The 12719-nt window shown below is 44.6% G+C and overlaps 2 protein-coding genes across 2 annotated transcripts in view; both read right to left on the bottom strand.

The window, feature by feature from the left end:
- map3k3 (mitogen-activated protein kinase kinase kinase 3) overlaps window positions 1-3698 on the bottom strand; it is a 37208-nt gene extending 33510 nt beyond the window's left edge. Inside the window, exon 1 of the mRNA XM_041231541.1 lies at window positions 1689-3698. The gene's annotated coding sequence lies outside the window, so the exon portion shown is untranslated. The remainder of the gene's footprint in view (window positions 1-1688) is intronic.
- Window positions 3699-6397: 2699 nt separating this feature from the next.
- On the bottom strand, window positions 6398-11960 carry LOC121302020 (translational activator of cytochrome c oxidase 1-like). Its single transcript, XM_041231804.1, has 6 exons — window positions 11860-11960; window positions 10505-10820; window positions 9907-10013; window positions 7635-7768; window positions 7183-7342; window positions 6398-6841 (listed from the first exon to the last, which is right to left on the bottom strand). Exons 2-6 carry the CDS (start codon window positions 10797-10799, stop codon window positions 6632-6634), a joined length of 906 nt encoding a protein of 301 aa, XP_041087738.1. The 5' UTR covers window positions 10800-10820; window positions 11860-11960; the 3' UTR covers window positions 6398-6631.
- Window positions 11961-12719: the final 759 nt, after the last annotated feature.

Raw genomic sequence — 12719 nt, forward strand, 5'->3', positions numbered from 1 at the left:
GTAATGTGGTTATTGGTAAGGCTTTTTCTTCCTGTTATTATTTGTGGAGGTGCATCACTTGAGTAGCTGAGCCCCTCATCATCCTCCCCCTCCACTGTGCAGTAATAATCACACAAGGGTTAGTGAAGTCTGAGCCCCTCATCATCCTCCCCCTCCTCTGTGCAGTAATAATCACACAAGTGTTAGCACAGTCCGAAACGGGTTTGAAACATGTCTGGTTGCACAACATACAGTACACGCTCCTGACAGGCTTGGTGAAAGTTTTCATTTGTAAATTCAGGGCTTGGGAATCCAAACCATTCTTGGATCTTGATAAAAAATAAAAAAATGTTGCGCAACCAGACATGTTTCAGACCTGTTTCAGACTGTGCTAACACTTGTGAAAAACCTGGGTAAGTTTATTGGAGTCCCCAGTTTAAGTAACTAGGTGCTTAATTAATGAACTTGCAAACTGGTTGAATCATAATCGCAACATTTGTTAATTTCTAACTTTTCTTGATATAGAAGATGCAAATATGTACTTTGAATTGCAATTGTCACCTTTTCCAGCTTTGATGGAAACAGAAGGGTTGTTTTTTTTGTCTCCTGGTGTACTGAAGCCACAAAGCACTGGGAGTGTGTTTAGTCATGACTGCTTACAGCAGAACTGAGCCTCAGCAGATGGTGCCCCTCAGACAGTTCAAGAACAGTCTTTACTAATGACCCAACTTCAGTGCACCAACTTCCATTATCTAAAGGGAAACCTGGTCCAATCTCACATCATCCATTTTAACATGCTGCGTAAAATGGGTTTAATATTCAACAGCAGGCTACAGTCGAGTAACAAAGCGCAGTATGCTAGTAATACCACCGCGTTGGAAATGTGTGCTAATCCTGTTCCTTTGCTGGTATTTGATTTGCACCAATGTGTTCCCTGAATCCCCTAAACTAGCAGCTTTCCTCTGTGTATGGATTCCCACATGAGGCTGTCCTTCCATGCCAGGGTCAGGTACATTAAGGCAGGTCACTGCACACCAGTGTGACTCTTTCATACAAAACTGCTTCCAGACACTTCTAAACCACTGATGTACTGCTCTAAAGACAATTCAAAAAAATCAAAGGCATTTACAATACCCCCCCCCCCCCCCCCCCCCCCCCCCCCCCCCCCCCCCTCCCCTCCCCCCTCCCCCCCCCCTCTCCCCCCCCCCCTCTTGACTGAAGTGACAAGGTAACATTGCCAAGGTTCCATTATTTGTACTGAAAATTAAGAATTTAATTCTTATTAAAATAACAGTGAGGTGGAAATTTAGAAAAAGAAAATTGTACTGCTGTCTGGAAAACTCTAATCTGACAGAGCACAGCACAACTAAAAATAACTTTTTATGTTTTTAGAAGCTATTGTTGGACCTACTGTGCTTTCACTTTAGACACATCCTGGAACAAGCATGTTAAAATAATCCACACTACAAAATGCAAGGCTGCCCTGCAGGTGTGCTGAAAAATCCTAATCCCCCAACTGCAGGTGTCAACAGGGCGCAGGAAACAACCCACCCAGACACTCAAACTGGAATTCTACATGGCCAGCTCTTAGTGGATATATTTTCTTTCATATTTCAGCAGATCTTTTATTTGTAAAAACATGGGGGGGAAACAGGAATGTACCCCCTAAACAAAGCCTGTAACTATGCCAGCAGGGGGCAGCCTCTCACCTCTTGTGGAAAAGTATTCAGGCCAGGTGCTGCTTTGCCCCTCAGCTCCCAGCAGTAATCAGAAGGCAATATTCCCCACGCGTCTCCTGGCGGCGGTCAGTGGTATGCCTTGCCCCTTGACATACTCTTTAAAAGCACAGAGACATTAATGCTGCTAGCTGTTTATTAGCATTGCTTATGTTCTTCTGGGGATTTCAGCTGCCAGTGGAACTTGTAAACAAAGGGGAACCATACGTGCAATGCAAGCCATTACCCAGAGCACAACACCACGCATCTGTAATGACCCAGGTGTACAGCAGGGCTTCCAAAAACCGCGCTGGGGAATCGGAACCAGGTCCCAGGGGCGACACCTGGGAAGGACTGCAACCAGAGTACGATGTTCTTCCAGAAAAAAAATCTGTTCCCGGTTTAAACTGCAAAGCGCTGTATGTTTCAGTTCAAACGGAAATAACACTTTGCAATCAACTAGCCCACATCTTGGAGGTTGGAGGAACCTCAAAGGAAAGCACTAAACAAACATTAGCACGTTGTAATGTCATCCTGAAGAGTCGTTTTTTTTATTATTCTGTTTCTGGCATCTGGAGCAAAACAAACCTGCAACTGCTGAAGAAATGAACCAAACTCCACTAGAAAATCTAATTCTTGCTAGCTGGCACAAACAGGATGCAGTTTGCTGAAGCGTTCAGGTTTTTATTTCCATCCTTGTTTGTATCTGAGTCAAAGCCACGCAGCAATGTCACACGCACCGCAAAGCAAGCGACGGCTTTATCTTCTTTGGTATGTAGTGTTCAAACATTCATTGGACTCCGGCCAATGTATTTCCCGAAGGACTATTGGAGAATGTAGTTTTATAATAAAAGCACTATGCGCTTTCCGCATAGGAAAACCTCTCTCTCAGCACTAGTTAAGGTGCAACAATAACTTAAAGGCATTTATGAAATCCATTTGTAATCGACGACTCAAAAAATCTAAATAAAAACACCGAATGATTAGTTTGTGGTTTGTTTAGTCAAAGTTTGCCTTTTCTTTCTTACACGAAGAAATTAATTATGTTTGGTTTTAATTAAACGATTCTTAAGCATGGTGCCATGCTAAAACTCCAAGATTTGTTATTTTTTAAATAAATCCGGGTAAGCGCCACAAAAGGATGTTCTGTTTGGAGCAAAATGTCATTTCAAACCAGGGAAACGCCGCAGACCGCAATTTAATGCGCACTCAAATAATCTAAATATGTATTAAATCCGACTGGGATACGTCATCACTACTTTAAACAACACGAACATCCAAACAAATGAACTTTAATAACGAGTGTTAGAAATAAACGACTGAAATAAACCGAGCTCCCTGACAATACGAAGTTTCAAAATGACAGTTGATAGGTGCAAAGGGAAACTGCCCAGGTTTAACCACAGCAACTCCAAATATAATCCAAGACCGATGAGTTTTTGAAATCCGCTACATAGCGTCGTACTCCCGTAAATGTTTCCAAAATCTTTCGTCTCTCCCTTAAAAGATCACATTCGCCACAAGAAAGACGGACTCGCTCCGTCCCAGCCCGAGTTTGTCCGCTTCTTTATTTTGACAGCAGCGGGGGCTGCCACTCCGCTACAGCTAAGACACGCCTTCTTTTTTGAATGTTACAATCCACAAAAAAATACATAAAACTGAGTTTTACTGTTTCGTTCGCGATATAGTTTTTTCACAAACTAAACTGAATCTTCTTTTAGCAGCAAATTTCCTGACTGAAAAAAATACAGTCAGTCAGTCAGACCGGAACCTGTCCGTCAGCTTCCGAAAAAAAAAAAAAAAAGAAATCAAGTCTGAGTCCCAAATAAAAACGCAAACGGGACCCCAACTACAACAGCGCTCAAATCCACATTCCTCTATTCGAAGCAAAACAAAAAATACATCAGGTCTGTGCTCTGAATTATTAACTTAAAAACGGAATATTTTAAAACAGCTAATTATCTTTCTAAACTCGGGCGCGCGCGGCCGCGTCGTTGGTTTCCAGCTTTAGGTCACGCGCCCGGCCCTCGGGGTCGCGCTTCTACAAGCTCCGGCACAGGCACGCACACGTCAGTGACGTCGCTGGCAAACACGTAGGCTCGACATGCCGCGCTTCCTCACTGTGTTTGTGTGAATACAGCAGTGCAGATGGAGGTGTCAGGGGGGCTGTCAGATTCGAGATCCACTTTATCGTTTCTAAGAAGCCCACAGTTTTTGCAAAGCACTGTTTTCAGACAGTGTTGTTCATTTGCAATATCATGTTAATTCTCCATGGTGAATAGACAGCTTCCAACAGCTGCGCTGCTAAGGCAGTCCCTTTGCTGAACCAGGGTTCCCACAATGAAACAGAACACGGCTGTAGGCATCATTATTTTCTATGAAGGAAGTTAAGTCGCCTAGCGATAGTTGATGTGAAGGTTTAGTCTTTTCTATGCCAGTCACGTGACACCATACGTTTTGCTAGTGGCCCGATCCAGCCCCTAGATCTACTGGAAAGCAGGGCTGAACACTTTGAACAACCACATCTTTACAGCTGTATTTAACTCGCTGGTTATCTCGGTCTGGCTTGCACATGCTGTAATTAACTCGCTGGTTATCTCGGTCTGGCTTGCACATGCATTAATTAACTTGCTGGTTATCTCGGTGTGGCTTGCACATGCTTTAATTAACTTGCTAGTTATCTCAGTCTGGCTTGCACATGCTTTAAACTGTTGCTGCATTTTGCTGGCTTTTTTCACAGCATTCTAGGTCCGTTTAATCAACATAAAAAGAGACTGTTTATCTCCTGCTGTTCAGATTGTTATGTTAATCCCCAACTACAGTGAGTGACAATAGAGAGCTTGGGAACACTTCAGTGTCTGAATCTATACACTGAACAGCAGGATCCTGTTGAATTGATCTGCACACAGCAGTATTGCATGGGACTTTGTTGAATTGATCTGCACACAGCAGTATTGCATGGGACCCTGTTGAGTTGATCTGTACACAGCAGTATTGCAAGACCCTGTTGAATTGATCTGCACACAGCAGTATTGCATGGGACCCTGTTGAATTGATCTGCACACAGCACTATTGCATGGGACCCTGTTGAATTGATCTGCACACAGCACTATTGCATGGGACCCTGTTGAATTGATCTGCACACAGCAGTATTGCATGGGACCCTGTTGAGCACACAGCACTATTGCATGGGACCCTGTTGATTGATCTGCACACAGCAGTATTGCATGGGACCCTGTTGAGTTGATCTGCACACAGCAGTATTGCATGGGACCCTGTTGAGTTGATCTGCACACAGCAGTATTGCCCAGGCCACAGCACTCAGGGACCGCATGCCAGACGGCACCTTATACATTGTGAATCTTTGCAGCAGTGCCAGCTGAAACACAGAAGAGCTGCTTCAACTGGTTATTTTCCTCAGAGCGGTTGGAAAAAATGTCAAAGTTTTTTTTAAGCGTGTTGAAACCAATCTGACAAGCTCATCTACAGAGATCCCTGGGAAGGTAACACTGTATCAAAGGATAAACGCACCCGCTCAAACTCTTAGAAACAAGCATGACTGCAACATCCAGCCCCCACAGCAGCTGTATATTCAAAACTAGAGTGATCAGTATGATGGGAGAGTAGCACACCACAGAAATAGCAATGCAAAGTCTCACAGAAAGTGATTCCCAAGACAGTGAAACAAATCTGTGAAAGCATATACATGCAGCCTGTGTTACTCTCAGTGGTGTATGCCACCAACAACGTGTACGCCATGTTTCATCAAAATTTCATGAGCGCTTCTCCAGGCTAGAGACGTGTAAAATATGAGTGTGACATTCAGATGCTTTCAAATATCCCCACAATCTTACTCTCAAAAACATATGCTAACTAACATTAATACCAATTATCATCCCAATTAGATAAGCAGTTTCTAGATACATGATGAAACGTGCAGTGTGACACTCGCACGACCACCTCCATGACATGCTTGTCTCCAGGGATAATAACTGTACTGGTAGTGTGGAGCACTTCACCACAAAGGACTGAAGCTGTGACAACTCACACACAACTCAAGGGTGAAACCCACATGCTGCTCTGTATTGATTTTATTTCGTTTCAGTGTTTGAAACTCTTGCGATGGAGCATCTCACTTACAAGAGCGTCCTGGAAGGTTTGGGGGTTGTGTAGATTGTATCATACAAACAACAACAAATAAAAGATGAACTTACAGTATGAAACGGCCTTAACTGAAGTTTGAATGTGCCATCCCTGCAGCACCATTCCTGTACATGCAGCTTGCATGCTGTGAATCCTTGAGCCCTCACACTTACTCTTCTGGTGTCAGAGACACTTATTGATGCTTTATTCAGGATGGAAAAATTGTCGCGATAAAAATAATAAAAACAGATCAAATAGATCATCAAAAAAAGAACAAAAAGGGGGTCCTGACATAATCTGCGAGTCCATAATGAAATTGATATAATTACTGATTGACAGTCTATGTGGTATTTCTGCTGTTCCAAGCAATTCCCTTTTCAGTGTTTAAATCAGCTGGTCTGATCCATAAATGAAGCCTCTAATACTCTTTCTAAACTGGGCCTGTAAATAACCCTAACAAACAGCGTTACTGTACAGACAGAATGCAAACAGTGCTTTCAGACGTCCTCAGAAGCTGCAGAGCCCTGTTTGATTATAAAAACAGTGTGCGTTTACAGGGGTTTCACTCCTTTCATTTTTATTTTGCTTCTCGAGATACAACAGGCTGGAAATTATATTGATAACCTTGAGTGTACGGCAACATGGGAAGCAGTTTTCACATGCTGGGCAAGGGAGTTTTGGCCCCTGCAGCTAAAACCACTTTCAGAATGCACGCATTGTTCCTGCGGATGCTTGTCTTCCCCTGTCTCCGTCTCGACGTTGTGCAAGGGTCCAAGGGAGCCCCAGCCCTGGCGTCAGCTAAGGGGCTGGATGTTGTCGTAGACTCGGATCACGTCAAGACAGTCGTTGAGCAGCTCCAAGAGTTTCGAGGCAGCTTCCAGCTCCGAGTCGGACAGCTGCACCGAGGTGCAGGCCACAAACTCGGGCCCCGCGGAGAGTGTCTGCACGCCCAGGGCCTGGAGCGCCTCTCGGACCGAGCGCAGAGACGACACATCGCAGAGAAACTAAAACGAGAGCAGAGACATGCTGAATAGACCAGGACTGCATGAAGTATTGAAAACCAACAATGTGACTCAAGAAGAAACATTCAGTTAATAAACTCACACATCAATTAGACTTCATTCAGAATGCTAGCTGCAATGAGCTGAAATCTTTGTCTACTTAGTTTCTTAGACAAACTTTTGATGCACACTTTTGATGCACAGTATTATAGAGAGATACTTCAGCTAAATTGCGTGCGGGTCAAAGTTGCAATCCATGCAGTCACTATGCATAGTAGACAGACAGACAGACAGAAAGACAGACAGGAGAGGAGTGAACATCGCGACGGTTGCTCTGCTCTGACCTGCAGCAGGGGTCTCTCCTCCTCATCCTCTATCTCTCTCACATCCTCGGCTCCGGCCTCGATGGCAAGCTCCAGGGCCCGGTCCAGTGGTACCTCTCCTGCTGACACCACCACCCCCTTCCGCTGGAATCTGTGCCGCGCCCCGTCACTCAGCGCCCCCCTGTGTGGAGGCAGAGAACAGCGTTACACACAGGGACACACTCTCTCTCACACACACACAGGGGCACAGTCTCTCTCACACACACACACAGGGGCACAGTCTCTCTCACACACACACACACAGGGGCAGAGTCTCTCTCACACACAGAGGCCCAGTGTCTCACACACACTGGGACACAATGCTGGGATTCACATACTGTCTGGTATTCAGTTTGAGTTACACCACTGGCAGCAGCTTTTAAAAACTGTGATGAAGATTGGTGATGCTTTTGTCCAGCCCAGCAGATCCCTACCCGTTCTTGTTGAGGATGTGTTTGATCTCCTGGTGGGATCGCGTGTTGTTGTCGGTTAGGATCTCGATGAGCAGTGAAGAGCCCCCAGGACCCCTCGCCTCATACAGAGCGTACGAGGAGGCCTTGGACTTGTCCTGGAACACAGGGGCAGGGATGGGGTTAACAGGGCTCCCTATGCAGGCCTGATCGCAACTTTTTGAACTATTGCTGGGAAAGTTATCCGTAGAGAACCCATAGACAATCACTATGGCATGTTCTGCAGAGATGTCAAAGTTATGAACTACTAGCAGCCAGTGGCTAAAGGGACAGCACAGGAGCACATGCAGCAGAGGCATAAATAGGGAGAGAAACCCCCAATACAAGAACAGGTTCCAGGGAGCTGCTCCAAAACCATCGGCCTGACAAATGCTTGCTGTGGCTGTATCTGTGTCTCTGGGATTACTTGCTGTATTGACTTGAAACTTCGAAGGCGTAACAAATAGCACTGGGGAGTTTGCAGAGTGGCCTTGTCTTTGACTTCTTATCAGAGAGTGTGAGCGAAGCGCGAGCAGAGCTGAGCGAGCCAATTGCATATGTAGCGGGGGAGCGGAGCGGGGTAGTTGCTGGAGTGGGGGAGTAGAGCGGGGTAGTTGCTTGAGCGGGGGAGCAGAGAGGGGTTGTTGCTGGAGTGGGGGAGCGGAGCAGGGAGCAGAGTGGGGTAGTTGCTGGAGCGGGGTAGTTGTTGGAGTGAGGGAAAAGAGTGGGGTAGTTGGTGGAGCAGGGGAGCGGAGTGGGGTAGTTGCTGGAGTAGGGAGCAGAGCAGGGTAGTTGCTGGAGTAGGGAGCAGAGCAGGGTAGTTGGTGGAGCAGGGGAGCGGAGCGGGGTAGTTGCTGGAGCAGACATTTCCAGCCCGCTCCTTTACAGCACTGAGAAGAACTGAGAGCTGAGTCACTTTACAGTATTTTCCATCATGCTTGTGCATCGTAACCATTCATTTTCCAGTTTCAAACCAAAATTAGCCACTTTTATGTTTGCAAACTTGAGAATTGCATTTTTAAAATGGAGGGAACAATATATATTCTCCTGATTGTGGAGCTGCATTTGTGCTCAAATGTGAGAAACGTCATCAGTGTCCCCCTCGGTCTGCAGATATCATATAGCCTACATTGTTCTTATACAGTTCCACGGTACTGCCCCAATACAGCGCTGTGAACACAGTTTATGTTTTCTGCACTCTTAAGGATAGTTCATACAGAACAGGGTGGTCCGTCACAGCCCCATTGAGACTCAGTCACGTGTTCCTAGGTTGAGCTACCTGTGAGATATTCGGATACAAACAAGCCCAGTATAAAGATAATTTGATACGAATCATATGCAAAGTTTGAAACAGGCGAGTACACCACACCGTACTCAACACAATAGCAACCTGTTAAAAACCTGTTCATTGCAAGATGAGGTTTCCTTACTTTTACTTCATTTTCAATGGACGCATTTTTTTAGTACCAATCAGTAATAACGAGGAAGCATCTTGGAATGGCATTAGATAGCTTCTCGGAGCGCTTCATGCTGGCTTTTTATAATAAGGACGATTTAAATAGGATTTCTTTCTGAATGTGCATTACACCTCATCTACAATTTGCAACACAGTGGGGGAAAAAACGTCTAGTTTATCATATTTGCATACTATTTTGTCTGAAGCGGGAATCGCAAGCAGTAGAGCGGAACGAAAGGAACAGCAGAGCCGAGGCTATTATGAGCAGTGAGCTGAATTTTGGCACCGCTTCAGTCCGCTCACTTTCTCTGCTTATATCCAGCATGGCTGCCTGGTTTTTCTCCTGATGCCACGACTGCCCCGAAGAGACAGAATATTCTTTATTTTGATTGAGTGATGACTCTTCTTCATATAAAAGTGTGTCCACTAGACTCTAAAGGGGACTGACCAGTGGTCATCTATAGGTTGTTATTCAGCACGTGGATTCATAGCTATTTGTCAAGGTATATTTTATGTAAAACTGGGCGATTTTACCTGAAATGGCCAAATCCAACCTGCCGGATAACTGACCATGACAACAGAACCACTCCCCTGGCTAACACCAGTCAGTAATCTAGCAGCTAATGCACACAGCAGAGGGGTTTGTTGCTATTATAAACTGTGTGTGTATGTCTTTGAGAGCGTGCGTGCATGTGTGTTTATGTATGAAGACATTTGTAACATGTTTTTTTTTTTTTTTTTTTTTTTTTTTAAAGTAGCTGATATGAGGCTGTTGGAAGCCCAGCAGGCCAGTCCACTCACCGCTCCCTTCATCGCAGCCTCGATGGATGCTTTGGGCATGTTCACACCTCGGCACTGCTCAATGATGTTTCCCAGCTGGGTGTTCAAGTCTGGGTTCGCGCCTCCTTCTGCTCACACACAAAACACGAGGCAAACAGAAAACAAGACAAAACAATGTTAATGTGGATGATAATGTTTGAAGGATATTTGCTAGTTGATGTTGGAAGTTAGTTAGAGTTTAATTGTGGAAGTGGTTTAAAAATCTCTCAGTTGTATTGTTCACAAAAGACGTGCTTTTCACTTGCTGTGTAGTGAGTGACACCTGGTGGTAACATATGGTAATTTCACCTTCTTTACTGTTTGAATGTTCAACCCCATATCTTTCTAAACTGCTTAAAACATGAGAACACAAGGCAGGGGATCGGAGAGCAGGCATTTCAAAACATAGTCCCAGCATCGACAGTGAAAGATCAAAGTGCAAAAAGGAGACATTTAGAGCTGGAGAAAACTTAACAGCAACAAAATCTGAAGGGACACAAAACTGTTTCTATCACAACTACGCAGAAACAGCAACAATGCAATTCACTAAACAACGCCTTCATTAAAAAGGTTTGTTGACCTCGCACAGCATGTCTCAGCATCATGGCGAGCTTCACGAACACGCGGCTCCTGGCCGAGTCCTTGGGTCCTTTGATGTGCTTCACTTTGGACCACTTGTTGTGTCCAGCCAGAGTGAGGGGGCTGCAGTGCAGGGAGCAGCGAGGCTGGGTCCAGCCCGGCCAGTACAGACGGGTCCCAGCCAGGAGAGAGGGTGTGAGTGAGGCAGAGAGGTGACTCCCCAGCAGCAAACAGGGCAGGAGCTGCTGCCTGCATCGGAGCCCCAGCCCTCGGACAGCCAGGGCAGTGCCAGCCATCTGTGCAGTGTGTTACTGTGCCTGGAAACAAACAAGCAGATTGTTAGTTAATGAGGTTCCTTCTGAATGTGATCATCCACTGCCCCCTTTGGGTTGTAGAACCTTTATATCTTTTTAACTTGATTTATCTGGACTCTGCAGGCTGGGCAGGTGCTCTCCTGCACCCATCCCAGCCTGAATCTGGGTTTGGACACAAGGAGGAGCAGCAAACATACGGACTGGAGAATCCTGAAGAATCTTCTAGAACCGTCGCTGCTTGAAGACAAGAATGCACCCAGCATGGAATCGATCACCCAGGGTTACAGAACAGCTGACTAGGAACGTGAGATTCTTTAGCATTAAACGCACCTAAACCTGAACGGTTTTTAATAACATTTCAGGTTATCTACAAGTCTTCTGTATTCAGCAGTTGTATGTATGTACTTGTGTCAGGCAGCTGCAACAGTGTGCATGTAAGTTTGCCTCAGCTGTCAATTGGTTCTGAATGGAATCCAGGTGGACACACAGCAGGGATTTCAATCTGAGGAATACAGCTTTATTTTACTGGACTTGTTTCAGGGCTGGAAAAAAATACTCCTGCTCCTTAGCACTAGTACAATCCATTCCATGTTTTAGTGTGATCTTATTAATCCACGATGGCCCATATTCCCATGTTAATATATTTAGATATAGACGAATAACATTTACCTTCATTAAAATAATGTCTATGTGCTATAGGCTGGTAGCGCTGCTTCCACACAGCGCAGTAGGTTTTTTGTAAGGGTTAATGCATCACATTCAATTACAGAAATGATATTACAAAATGCTTTTTTTCTCTTTTCTTTTCAGCAATCATCACACACAATGAAACCTGTCATTTATACACAAATATAGTCCTAGTATCTCATGTTATTTATATTCCCACATTACACGCATTTCTCGTGAAGGTCATGACTGGTCACGCCACAGCATTGCTTTTGCAATAAGATGAAAACGATCATACAGCACCCCGCGTATGACTCGGATCAAACACTTGTTCGTCTTGTTTTAAAAACCTCTCCTGGTGTAGAAATATACTTACTTTCACCAACAACAAACCCTCAAACGCGTTTTCCATGCCATTTGCAGCTTCCGGTTAGTGTTCAGTAAAAAAAAACGTCCGCCTGGGAAACGCCTGCAGAAGTGTTTGTTCCTACGCCTGTTTCCAGTGAACACGTTGTTGTCAGAGATGGACTGTCGTGATTGTTTTGCCAGTCCTTTGTGCGAAGTCTCGTATTTCATCCCAGTCATAGACATTTTGTTTTTATCGTTATATACTGATGCAGTCCAGTCATCATAAACGTAATTGTTTTGTTTAATAATATCAATTATTAATACTTGCTGTTTAAATCCAACATAAATGTGGCTTCTAACACGAGTGAAAAGCAGCATAGGTAATCATAGATATAATAATTTGTGCGAGTACTCTAATTTCCCGCTTATAAAAATCTCTGGAGTGAAGTGCTATAGCAGAATGTACTGTATCTCTCAAGGCCTCTAGTGGAAGTGCTGTATTATATATGGGCACAGCATTTAGCCCCTGCTTTTCATATTTCCCTGATCAGTATTAGCATTTGCTCACAGCCACAAACTGTCCGGGCACATGCACAGATAGATTCTTGGTAAGCGCTCCAAAGACAGACTTGCAATAAAGGCGCACGTTCCCTGTCCATACTGCAGCTCTGTTACTGTGCTATTGTGTTGTAACGCATTGCCTTGGAAGAAAAAACACATCTAAAAGCAATATATAACAGAATATGTGTGAAAAAGATCCACATCGAAAACAACGTACTGTAAAAAATGTGCAGCATTGCCAAAGAACCAAGCTTTATTGAAGTAGTCTAGTATCAGGCATCATTGCTTCCGATAAGATGTGTTTCCATCAATACTGCACATTTGAGA

This window comes from Polyodon spathula, chromosome 28, assembly GCF_017654505.1.
Source record: "Polyodon spathula isolate WHYD16114869_AA chromosome 28, ASM1765450v1, whole genome shotgun sequence".
Classification (NCBI taxonomy): domain Eukaryota; kingdom Metazoa; phylum Chordata; class Actinopteri; order Acipenseriformes; family Polyodontidae; genus Polyodon; species Polyodon spathula.